This window comes from Orcinus orca, chromosome 6, assembly GCF_937001465.1.
Source record: "Orcinus orca chromosome 6, mOrcOrc1.1, whole genome shotgun sequence".
NCBI lineage: Eukaryota > Metazoa > Chordata > Mammalia > Artiodactyla > Delphinidae > Orcinus > Orcinus orca.
In genome coordinates, this window is record NC_064564.1 from 31,687,703 (window position 1) to 31,700,979 (window position 13,277).

The 13,277-nt window shown below is 46.0% G+C and overlaps 1 protein-coding gene across 7 annotated transcripts in view; it reads left to right on the forward strand.

Moving 5' to 3' along the window:
* Positions 1 to 2,976, forward strand: part of WNK2 (WNK lysine deficient protein kinase 2) — a 158,248-nt gene extending 155,272 nt beyond the window's left edge. For all 7 annotated transcript variants that reach the window (XM_033413628.2, XM_033413630.2, XM_033413632.2 and 4 more), the window contains one exon: positions 2,773 to 2,976. In XM_033413628.2, the coding sequence (XP_033269519.1) occupies positions 2,773 to 2,798 (26 nt within the window). In that variant the 3' untranslated portion in view covers positions 2,799 to 2,976. The remainder of the gene's footprint in view (positions 1 to 2,772) is intronic.
* The last annotated feature ends 10,301 nt before the right edge of the window (positions 2,977 to 13,277 follow it).

Sequence of the window (13,277 nt, forward strand, 5' to 3'; positions counted from 1 at the left end):
CCTGGGGGCCCTGGGCAGCCCAAGCAGGCAGCTGGAGCCTCGATGAGGGGCCAGGCTTGGGTGCAACAGGCACGCCAGCACTCCCCATGTTCTTGTGGCCACCTATGGTCAGCATGCCTGGCCCCAGGCTGCGGATCACATAGCTCCTCTGTCTCACCACTTGCCAAGTGGAACATACTGAACTGAATAGCCCAGAGGAGTCAGGTTGTGGTTTGGCCTCCAAGTCCTGCCCCGCCTGCCCATGGGTGCCCAGCCAGGGCGGCAGTCCTTGCTTTCTTTATTGCTGCAGACCTTGTTCCCTTTTTGTTTCCCGTGGTCCACACTTGCTGTCTTTGCACTCACTTCCTGTACTTGAGTTGATGGTTAGAACATTGTAATCACCCTGCAGAAGTACAGTGCCTTGAATTCCAGCTTTTCCATTCCCTGATGGAAAGAAATGTTTTAAAAGATCATGTATCAGAAAAGATGTATTTCATTTACAGTTGGCTTGTGTATTGATATCTCTATTTCCCTTGTTAAGTTGCAGAGACATGAATGGTTTGAAAATCTGAAGCTAAAGTCTGATCTTGACTTTTCTGTTGTACGTGCTTTAAAAGAAATTGAACTAGTGACCTTGAATATTGAAGAGTTGCAAATGCTAGAAGAGTTCTGCTTTGTACTCATAAAACGAGGTCTCTCCAGCTGTATGGTCATAGATAGCAAACAGATGGACACACTCCCTCAACTGCAGTGCCACGGGCACTGCCAGCAAACTGCCCAGGGATGCATGGTTATTGGGGCAGTGCATTGCTACTGGTAGTTGGTCTCTTAGTCAGGAATGTTAGCATCTGTGTTTGGCTCTGTGGAACCTGCTGTAAAGCGCTAGGTAAGCACACACGCCCTCATGACCCAAAGCCCGCAGGGCTGCTGTGAGTGTGGGGGAGGTACAAGTGTGTGTCTGGTGCAGGAGCACAGGCAGGCCGCCTGCTTTGCATAGACAGTGGACCCCTTCTGCTCTGGGGCCTGCCAACTCTCCTACTGACCTGCCTTCCTTTTCTGTCATTTGCACTGAGGCCTGTGGCCACTTGGGCCTAGCTTTGCCATGTGTTCACAGGCTGTTCCACCCACCTCTGGCCTCCAGACTTCTCCAGGCACTGAGGTTGCCCTGCTAGGGTGGGAGTGTTCCTCTCCTGGAAATTTCAGTGGGGTTCATCCCAGACAGGCACCAAACAGCCCAGGGTGGGAGCTGAAGGCCCTGCTTCTCACTGACCAAGATGTTTCCCATTTCCCACTGGGAGGCCACTGGTTGGGCTGCCCAGCCGTGAATTGTATAGTTCTGCTGTACTTTGGGACTTTACTAGGACTGGCTGAATTATTTTGATTTAAATATATTATTCCATCAATTCAGTTAGAATTGAATTTTCTAGGTGATTATACAGACTCTTCTGCCAGGCCATGATACCATAGTAAGAGATTTCTGTTCTCTGTAATGTGCCCCTTGGTCCTTGGGTTGAGAATTATGTGCGCCTGGTTCCTGAGGGTGGTGGAAGCCACCCTCTTCCCGCTCCCCTTGCTGTACCAGACATGTGGTTTGGAGTCCTGCCCTTGTATGTGAACGGTCGGTGGCACAGACTCCCCAAGAGATTGTATATTTGAAGGAGAAAAATAAACATTTTTGCTTGAAAACAGTGTGGAACAACATCTTTTTCTTATCTTCTGTCCACGTAAAAGCTGAACAGCCAGTCTCAAAGGGAGCATGGGGTGGGTAGCCCTGGCAGGCAGCACTGCCCTGTCCTGACAGTTTCACTCTCAGCTCCATGCCTGCTGTCAGCACCTTGCCCAGGAGGCCGGGGTGGCCATGAGGGGCCTGGGGGCTGAGTGGCAGGTACTTTCTTCCTGGCAGGAGCCGGGTGTGATTGACGCTGAGCCGACATGGCTCAGAGGACGAGAGTGGGCTGTTGGGCGGGAACCCCATGCCAGCTCTGTGGCTTCGGGCCTAGGTTGGCTTGTTCACTCGGCTTTCAAACTCTGAATTTGAACTGCATGTAGATGTACAGTGGACTCTGCCCCATGGAGAGCATGAGTCTCACAGCCAACTAAATGGTGTCTCTGACCCCTGTCCATGTTGGCTGTCTCACAGAAAGCCAGGTTTGTGTGACTCACTTTGGACAGAGCTGGGTGGGGGGCTGGGCCACCTGCCCTGGGGTCACCTGAGGGGCTCTGCTGTCCTGTAGGTGCAGGGCCTTGGTGCGGATTTGGGGAGGGCCCCGTGGAATTCAGCATGTTTTCCTGGCTCGCCGGCCCTGATGGCCTTATGGTCAGCAGCTGGTGCCCCTGCGTGTGTTCTGCGTGTACTCAAGCTGGGGGTCGTGGTGCCTCCGGCTCCCCGCGGCTGGGGTGGCAGCCCTGGTCTGTTCGTCCTGCATTTCCATAGAGATGCAGTCAGGCTTTGTGCCCCTGGCCACCTGCAGTGCTCCGCCTCAGTGCTAGCTCTGAGCAGAGGCCGGGCAGGTCGGCAAGCAGACTCTGCTTGCTGTGCCTGTGGAGCCAGAGGTACCTTGCTCTCCAGGGCAGTGGGCCCTGCAAGACCCTGCCTGGTTTGGGCGGTTGCTCAGTGTGGAAGGTGGCCAGATGGCAGAGGCAGCCCGGGGTATGTATGCATAGTGCCTGGGTCATGGTCCGGCAGCCCAGCCCTCCAAGGAGCGTGACCACTCTGGTGTCGCCATTCCAACTTCCAGGGCCTCGTGTGACCGCGTCAGGCCTGTAATGAGCTGTGGCGGTTTTGTTTTCTAGATTCTGAAAGTGAGAAGCCCGACTGAGCCCAGGCAGGCCGACCCAGACCCAGACGCCAGGCCCCGTGTCATCTCATGCAGAGAAGGCGAGCCCACACCTCGTGTCCGGTTCACGATGTTTTGTAACCACTTTCTAAGCGTTTTTTATTCACAATTGGAAACACAAATGTAAGCAAGAATAAAAAATATTTTGGGGGAAACAGGACGTTGGTTTTTCAAACTCCTTTCTTATGGTCCCCAGACCGGCAGGTGGCCTGAGATGGTTGGTAAGTGAATGAGAGTGTTGGAGAAACTCCTGGGACCACACAGCAGGACAGGTCTGGGGGTAAGTATCCTTAGCTGAGGGGTTCCTGAGTGTGGTGATGAACACTTTAGATGGTGCTTTACAGTACACTGGGTAGCTCATGGTCCTTGTGTGCAGACAGCAGCTGGGATGGGTCAGACGTGTGATAAGGTCCCACCTCTTAGAGAAGCAGCTGAGGCTGTGGATCTCAGGCGGCCTGGCCCCAGTTTTCAGGCATTCTCCTCCTTCATACCCAGGGCAGCCCCCATTCTATTGCAAAGCCCTGGAGGCATCAGACCCTTGGAGGCTGAACAGTGATGCCCATCACTGGTGACGGTTCCCTGGCTCGCACAGACTTGGACCCTTGCGCACACAGCTCCATTCATTATGCTGCCCTTTGGGCTTCCTTACTCTGTCACATCAATCCACCAGGCACAGGACAGGCATCCACAGTGGCTTGAAATGGCCCTTCCTCCAGAATCCACATGCACCATTGGGAGGGGCCCGCCTCGGGTCTCAGACCCCTGGCTTTGGTGGATGACAGGATAGGCCCACTGGCCCTTGCAGGGCTGCACCACCACCGTGGTAGGGTGTCTGAAGCACAGTGTGAAAGACAGGAAACCTGCTAGTGGCCTCACAGGGTAACATGCAGTAGTAAAGTTGCAGCTTGGCCAGCAGGAATGGGGGCTCACACTGGGGTCTGGGGTTTGGGTAGAAGTGAGGGGGTCCCACGCCTTGAGATGAGAAAATTGTATCTTTGTGTTAATTAATCTCTGACTTCAATTTAGTGTTTCCTTCAGTGAAGAATGTGGTGTAGGGGTTATGTCACCAGTGGAGCCCACAGATGCTGTGTATAACATTGCAGTTGTCGCAGGCGTCCCCAGACGTCATTTATGGTCATCACACAAAATGCCAACCCCTGAGACTCAACTCCTGTCCAGTTGGCTGATGAAAGCAGAGCAGCCTTCCTGCCTCCCCACAGCTTCCCAGAGGGTGTGCGGGTGAGGTTTGGGGATGCATATGGGGGCTGCCCACCTCATCCCTTGCCAGCTCTTGGTGCTGCTGCCCGGGCCAAGTGGACATGCCCTGGTGTGTGCTCTCCTCCGTGATAAAGTAGAACAGGCCATTGTTACGTCTGTCATTACAGATGTAATGACATCGTGTATTTTCATTGTGTTCATTTTGTCATTGTCTGTTTGTGGCTCCTGTTACTGGTTTTCTATCGATGGAAGTAATGCACAGCTTACCTTTTCAGACAGCAAATTTATTTAAATCATTTTAAGCAAGTAAGAGTACAGGTGCTAATGGTAAAAATTGGTGGTAAGATGGTAGTAACTAAAGGTAAAAGCACACGAGCAAATGGTAAAAATTGCGAAGGCAGATGGCTGAAGTTTGGAAACCCAGCAGGGGCTCACAGGTAGTCGTAACAGCCCCTGGATGCAAACACCTGTGAGGGCCCAAGCTTCCTCCAGAATTTCTGAGTAGGCAACAGTCAGATTCCTTTACTAGGGGGTGTGTTTCTGGTGGGGCAAGGGGGAGAGATTGGGTTGGAGCACCTGGACAGATTGAATACCTGTTCACACCACAGCATCACTGAGCACTTACCCACTTCCCCCAGCACATCTTTGGAGGAGGAGCTGGTGGGTACCTTACCGCCTGGGACCCCAAGTAGCAGAGTCTGCCTCACCCCGATTCCAGGAGCAGCCAGGTCCTCCCTACAAGTGGGGATGGCCCTCTGGAAGCAGCTCTGTTGCTGTATTGAGGCAGAGGGACAGGCCAGTGATGTTGATGGTCAAGCTACAACCCCAGGGGGGATCCTGCACATTGGTCTTCTGGGGCCCTGTACGCCCAGCCTCATCCACTGCTCAGAAATGCCCAGTGGCTCTCTGGAGCCCCCAGGTAAACCTTAATCCCCTGTGTTGAAGTCTGAGGCTTTCGGTGGTTGGCCACACCTGCCAGACATGTCCCTCAGCTTCAGACTTGGCTGCTGGGACATGATTCGCCCACCCTAACTCTGCCCCCAGCTGCTCACAGTCCTGCAACACTCTTGGAGTCTCTCCTCCACTGAGCTCTGTCATGCGGCTGGCAGGAACATCTCACCAGACCCCCATAGGAGATCTTGGGTGTCTGTCTCATGTGTCATACTTCGGTTTAAGCCTCCTGAGGGCAGACCTTAGGGGCGTCTTCTGTATCCCACACCTTCCAGAACAGCTGTCGCTGAACACAGCTGCTGCACAATGAATTGTTGCCAAAAGTAAAACTCTCCCTGTGAGTAGAAGTCTGCAGTAGCTTGTTGCTACTTATAGGATTACTGGAATGGAAAAGACCCACCTTGTGCCTGGTGCCTCCCGCACAGCAGCTTCCAGGCCCAGCACAGGCTTCCCAGGACAGGGGCAGCAGCATCGTCCAGGTTTGCCCTGAGTTCCCCCTGCAGGGCCATGGTGGTGAGCTGCAGGCTCTGCTTTTCATTCTCATTCTGTCCTGGAGGGCTCCCCGCAGCCCACTCTCTGGTGTCTGCTGTGGTATGTGAGCCTCCACTCAGGTTGAACAGCTTCAAATCTGAAATGTGCCTTTTATTGAAGGGCTGGTTGATTCTCCATGACCCGGGAGAACTTGGAGAAACAAAAGTAAGCATCCCCAAGGGTTCTGAGTAACAGGTTATGCTATTCTAGAACTATATTTCCAAGTCATAAACAATTTCATATTCTAGCCAGGGAGCTCAGCCTTGATGTTATGTCCTTTCTTTGGGAAATAAAACACATGGTGTCTTGGGCTGCAATAACAGAATACCTCAGGCTGGGTGGCTTAAACAACAAATATTTATTTATCACAGTTCTGGAGGCCAGAAGTCCAAGACCAAGGTGCTGGCAAGTAGGTTTCATTCTGAGGCCTCTTTTCTTGGTGTGTAGGCACCGTCATCTCGATGTGTGCCCACATGATCTCTTCTTTGTGTGCATGTGGAGAGAGAGCAAATGAGCTCTATTTTCTCTTCCTCTTCTTATAAGGACACGAATTCTATCATACCAGGGCCCCACCCTTATGACCTATTTAATCTTAATTACTTCCGTAAAGGCCCTGTCTCCAGATATAGTCACATTGGAGGTTAGAGCTTCAACATGAACTTTGAGGGGGACACAAACATTCAGTCCATAACACATGGCTTACTAAATAATTTTAGTACACAATCTGTTTGTAAGATGGAAACTATACTTGTCTCTGTTTGCACACACACGCATTTTAAAACTAAAATTAAGTGAATACCAAATGTATATATACAGGGAGAGAAAGAAGGAGGGAGAGGAGGTCAAGACATATTTGTGGCAGAAAACTGAAAGGAAACACCCACTGCTCCTTTTGCTGAGCCCCACATGAGCTCATGGGGGAGATAGGGAACCCCTCCCCAACCCTAAAGCATCAGCATCGTGGACTGGAGGGACAATGTCCAGTGGTGAACACACCGGGCCAACTGCACAATGCTGGTCAGCACACCAATGCTGAGGGCCACAGAGCTCTTGGTTTAGAACTCAAATGGACAGAACTGCAGAAAAGAGAAAAAGGGGAACAAAGGACTGATAAGATAAATAAAAATCAAATTACAAGATGATAGACTTAACCCTAACTATATCAATAGCCACGTTTTGTAATGGTATGTAAATGGTCTGGTCACTTTGAGTAAAAGAAATTGTCACATTTGATTAAAAAATCCAATTTTATGTTGTGTACAATAAACATACTTTACATATAAAGACAAATAGGTTTGGGTAAAAGGATGGACCAAAATATACCATCCTAACATCAATCAAAAGGAAGCTACAGTGACTATTAATATCAAACAATGCAGGTTTCAGAGCAAAGCTTATTATGAGGGCAAAGATATAATTTCATAATGAAAACAGGTCAACTCACCAAGAAAAGATACAATTCTAAATGTTTCTACCCCTAATAACAACTATGAAATGCAGAGGAAAACAGAAGAGAAATAGACAAATTCACAATCACGGTCAGCTATTTGAATAAATGGCAGAGCATGTAGACAGCCATTTTAATAGAGCCTGACTCCATTTTTTTTTTCTTTTTTTGCGTTATGCAGGCCTCTCACTGTTGTGGCCTCTCCCATTGCGGAGCACAGGCTCCGGATGCGCAGGCTCAGCGGCCATGGCTCATGGGCCTAGCCGCTCCGAGGCATGTGGGATCTTCCTGGACCAGGGCACGAACCCGTGTCCCCTGCATCGGCAGGCGAACTCTCAACCACTGCGCCACCAGGGAAGCCCCTGACTCCATTTTTGATGTCTGAGTGCTGACAGCTTTTAAGTCTCACCCTCCCTCTTCTTCTCTGCATATCTTATCATGCTGATAAGAAGCCCTAGTGCTCCATCCCTTGGCACCATGGGAAATTCATGCTATAAGTGGAATCCTGACCCTACTCCCTAACCACCATAAAAACCCTAAGCCAGTCTCCCTTCCCAGCCAGTCTCCTTTCCCCACTCACTCAATCTGTTTTGGATCTTAAAGCCTCCTATGTGAGAAACAAACCTTTTTATCCTCTTGCAACGTGTGTGTGTGTGTGTGTGTGTGTGTGTGTGTGTGCGCGCACACACACATCATCAGTCTCAATATCCAAACCAAATTTTGGGTGAAGGTCCCTCTTGTTTCCATGACATGACCACAACAATCACTAAGAACACATAAGACTTGAGCACCACTCTCAACCAACTTGGCTTAACATTTCTAAGACTCCACCCACAGCAGAGCACACGTTCTTTTTATGTGTACGTGGTCCATAATAAGGCAGATTCTGGGCCATTAAGATGAGTGATAATAAATTCTAAAGGATTCAAGTCATACGGATGACATTCTCCAACCACAATGGAATTATATTAGAAGTCAAACACAGATCTCTGGAAAACACCCAAATATTTGCAAAGGAGGTAACACACTTTTAAATAACCTATGGATTAAAAAGGAAATCAAATGAGAAATTAGAAAACAAACTGAATAAAAATGAAAATACAACACGTGAAAATTGGTGGGATATTGCTAAAACAATACTTAGGAGGAAATTGATAGCACTAAGCCTACATTAGAAAAGAAGACCAAATTAATGACTTCATCTTCCACCTTAAGAAACTAGCAGAGAAAGAAATTAAATCCAAAGTAAGCATAAGAAAATGAATAATAAAAATGAGTAAAACAGGAAAACAATAGAGAATATCAATGTAACCAGAAGCCAATACATGAGAAACTCAATAAAACTGAAAAACCTACACAGAAATCTCTTGCATTTCTATACACCAACAACAAAAGATCAGAAAGAGATCAAGGAAACAATCCCATTCACCATTGCATCAAAAATAATGAAATACCTAGGAGTAAACCTACCTAAGGAGGCAAAAGACCTGTACTTGGAAAACTAAAAGATACTGATGAAAGAGAGAAAAGATGACACAAACAGATGGAGAGATATACCATGTTCTTGGATTGGAAGAATCAACATTGTGAAAATGACTCTACTACCCAAAGCAATCTACAGATTCAATGCAATCCCCGTCAAACTACCAATGGCATTTTTCACAGAATTAGAACAAAAAAATTTACAATTTGTACGGAAACACAAAAGACCCCGAATAGCCAAAGCAATCCTGAGAAAGAAAAATGGAGCTGGAGGAATCAGGCTCCCTGACTTCAGACTATACTACAAAGCTACAGTCATCAAAACAGTATGGTACTGGCACAAAAACAGAAATATAGATCAATGGAACAGGATAGAAAGTCCAGAGATAAACCCATGTACTTATGGTCAGCTAATCTACAACAAAGGAGGCAAGAATATACAAGAGAAAAGACAGTTTCTTCGATAAGTAGTGCTGGGAAAACTGGACAGGCACATGTAAAGAAATGAAATTAGAACACACCCTAACACCATACACAAAAATAAACTCAAAATGGATTAAAGACCTAAATATAAGGCCGGATAATATAATACTTTTAGAGGAAAACATAGGGAGAACACTCTGACATAAATCACAGCAAGATCTTCTTTGATCCACCTCTTAGAATAAGAAAAATAAACAAATGGGACTTAAAAGATTTTGCACAGCAAAGGAAACCATAAATAAAACGAGAGGGCTTCCCTGGTGGCGCAGTGGTTGAGAGTCCGCCTGCTGATGCAAGGGTGGAAGATCTAAATAGACATTTCTCCAGAGAAGACATACAGATGGTTAAAAAAACATGAAAAGATGTTCAACATCACTACTTATTAGAGAAATGCAAATTAAAATTACAGTGAGGTATCACCTCACACTGGTCAGAATGGCCATCATTAAAAAGTCTACAAACAATAAATGCTGTAGAGAGTGTGGGGAAAAGGGAACCATCCTACACTGTTGGTGGGAATGCAAACTGGTACAGCCACTGTGGAGAATAGAATGGAGTTTCCTTAGAAACTGAAAATAGAAGATGTGGTACATATATACAATGGAATATTACCCAGCCATAAAAAAGAACAAAATGATGCCATTTGCAGCAACATGGATGCACCTACAGATTGTCATATTGAGTAAAGTAAGTCAGACATAGAAAGACAAATGTCATATGATATTGCTTATACATGGAATCTAAAAAAGGGTACAAATGAACTTATCTACAAAACCAAAATAGAGTTACAGATGTAGAAAATAAACTTATGTTTACCAGGGGGTCAGGGGGATAGGGATAAATTGGAAGATTGGGATTGACACATACACACTACTATATATAAAATAGATAACTAATAAGGACCTACTGCATAGCACAGGGAACTCTACTCAATACTCTGTAATGGCCTATATGGGGAAAGAATCTAAAAAATAGTGGATATATGTATTTGTATAACAGACTAGCTTTTCTGTACACCTGAAACTAACATAATATTGTAAATCAATTATACCCCAATAAAAAAATTTTTAAAACCCTGAAAAAGCACTAGCTAGACTGAAAAAAGAAGACACAATTACCAGTATCACAAATGAGAGAGATGACATCAATTCTGGTTCCATAGATATTAAAAGGATTTAAAGGGCTATTACAAACATCTTTACACCAATACATTTGATAACTTAGATGAAATGGACAAATTACTTGAAAGACACAAACCACCAAAGCTTCTCACCAAAGCTTACTTAAGAAGAAATAGATAAGCTGAATAGCCCTGTATATATGAAAAAATTTATTTTGTAGTTAAAAACCTTCCCACAGAAACAGAACTCCAGGTGCAGATGGCTTCACTGGTGAATTCCTCTAGATAAGAGAGAAATAATGCCAGTTCTATACAAACTGTTCCAGATAATTCTGATGCCCTTATCCTATGCCAAAGATATTAAAAAACCCCACAAAACCTAGAGACAAATATCCCTCATGAACAAAAATACAAAAATTCTAAACAAAATATTAGCAAATGGAATGCAACAATATATGAAAAGGATAATCTTTTTTGACTAAGTAGGATTTGTCTCAAGAATTCTTGGATGGTTCAACTTTCAACAATTGATACAACATTAACAGTTATGATACTACCAAAAACTATGAAATACTTAGGAATAAATCTGATAAAAGGTGTGAAAGACCTATATAACCTGTATTAAGCTGAGGGAAATCAAAGAAGACTAATAAATGGAGAGACATGGGTTGAAAGACCCAATGTTGTTAAAATGTCAGTTCTCCAAATTGATCTACAGATTCAATGCAATTCCAACCAAACTCCCAGGAGGTTTTTTTGGGGGGTAGATATGAAAAACTGGTTCTAAAATTCATGTGGGAACACACACAAAGGACCTAGAACAGCCAAAGCAACTGTGAAAAAGAACAAAGCTGGAAGGTTAACACTACCTGATTTTAAAACATATGAAGCAACAGTGACCACGATTGTGTGCTAATGGCATCAAGATAGAATAATAAATAAATGGAACAAAAATAAGGAGCTCAGAAACAGACCTACACATATATGAGCACCTGATTTTCAACAAAATCACAAAGGCAAATCAGTGAAGAAAGGATAATCTTTTCAACAAATGGTGCTGGAACAGTTGGATATTCATGTGTAAAAACATAAAACTTTCGGGGGCTTCCCTGGTGGTGCAGTGGTTGAGAGTCCGCCTGCCGATGCAGGGTACACGGGTTTGTGCCCCGGTCCGGGAAGATCCCACATGCCGCGGAGCGGCTGGGCCCGTGAGCCATGGCCGCTGAGCCTGCGCGTCTGGAGCCTGTGCTCCGCAACGGGAGAGGCCACAACAGTGAGAGGCCCACGTACCGCAATAAATAAATAAATAAAAATAAAATAAAACTTTCATCCATAGTCACCATATACAAAAATCAAATTAAAATGGATTATAGTCCCAAATATAAAACCTATAAGTGTAAAACTTTTTGGAAAAAATTAAAAAAGATCTTTATGACCTTGAGCTATGCAAAGATTTATTAAATATAACACCAAAAGCACAAAACATTTTTAAAAACTGATGAATTGGAATTCACTAAAATTAAAAACTTCAAAAGGCACTCTTAAGAGAATGAGAAGACAAGCCATAACTGATACCTGATAAAGAACTTGTATCCAGACATAAAGAATTCTAAAAATGCGATAGTAACAACATGAACCAATTTTTTTAAACGAGCAAGGGATCTAAAGAGATACGTCACCAAAGAAAAGATATGGATGGCAAACAAGCACATGAAAAACTCTCAATATCATTAGTCATTACAAAAATATAGATTGAAACCTCAGTGAGATGCCACTACACACAGTGAAATGGCTAAAACACCAACCACACCAAGTGCTGGTGAGGATGTGGAGGAACTGGAACTCTCACACTGCTGGTGGGAATACACAATGGTGTGAGTACTTTGGGAAACATGTTGGCAGCTTGTTACAGAGTTAAATGTATATTTACCCTATGACCCAGCCATTCCACTTCTGGGTGTTCACCTAAGAGAAATGAAAGCCGTCCTCACAGAGACTTACTGACAAATGTTCACAGAGGCTTTCTCTAGACTAGCCAAGAACTGGAACACCCGACTGTCCCTCTGCAGCCTGGAGTACATGTGTGCTCCATCTTTACATTTGATGCTCAGCAACAGGGAGGAATCAGTCACCAAGATGGCCAGCAACACAGCTAAATCACAAGTTATGCTGAGTGAAGAAGCTCAACAAGAGAGGAGACTGCCATGTGATTCCATTCATATACAATCGTAGAAAATGCAAGCTGACTTACAGTGATGGGAAGACCACCAGTAGTTGCCTAGGGAGGGGCTGGGAGATGGCAGAGAGGCAGAGGGAAACTTCTGGAGGTGAACGATGACTCTGCTCTATTAGTGGAGATATCACCAATGTATATGCATGTCAAAATTTATCACACTCTACGTTTTCAATATGTATGGTGTGTTGTAGTCATTTATACCTCAGTAAGCTGCTACCCTTCAGTGCCCACCTACACCTTCCCATGCAGCCCAGATCCTTACTCTGGCTTGAGTCCCACCTGGCTTGTGCCTCTGTTGTCTTTGTCACCTTGAGCGTTAGCTATTCTGATCATTAGTTACTCTGCATTGTTTTGTTTCTTTCCTGATTTCCTATCTTTCCAGAGTAGAATGCATGTTCCACCACCACAGGCCTGCTCTGTTTACTTCTTGGGCCCTCAGGAGTTCTCAGTGGCTCTTAGCTGGTGAATGAATGTGTTGGTGGTTGGGGAACGAGCATGGTCCACATGGAGCTGGAGAAAGGACAGGCCCCACGGGCTGCCACAAGGAGAAGCCAACCTGGAGCTGGCCAGCAGGGCTGAGGTCGGGGAGGCTGCTGGGGCCTCGGGAACGCAGCTTGCAGAGCTCTAGTCCTCAGCAGGGGCTGCTCCTGCGCTGTTCAGAGGTCAGAGGCCAGGAAGGGGACTGTGGCCCGGCTGTGGTAGGCAGAGGGGTGGGGGGGATAGAGACTGCCACGTGCTGGGAGATGGCTTTTCCCGGCCTGTGCTTGGATTACCTCTCTCAGTCTCCATTACACGGGGCAGACTCAGGCATGGCACCTCAGACGCCTCAACACCCGACTGGTAAGTGATGGGCTAGAGATTTGAACACTGACACCCTGCTGCAAGGCCTTCCCCATTTCTTGGTCTATGTCACAGTCAAGTTTTTGAAGCTTCTATCTCACATACATCTTCCAGCAAATTGCACCATTTTGCCCACCATCTGGACCACTGGCT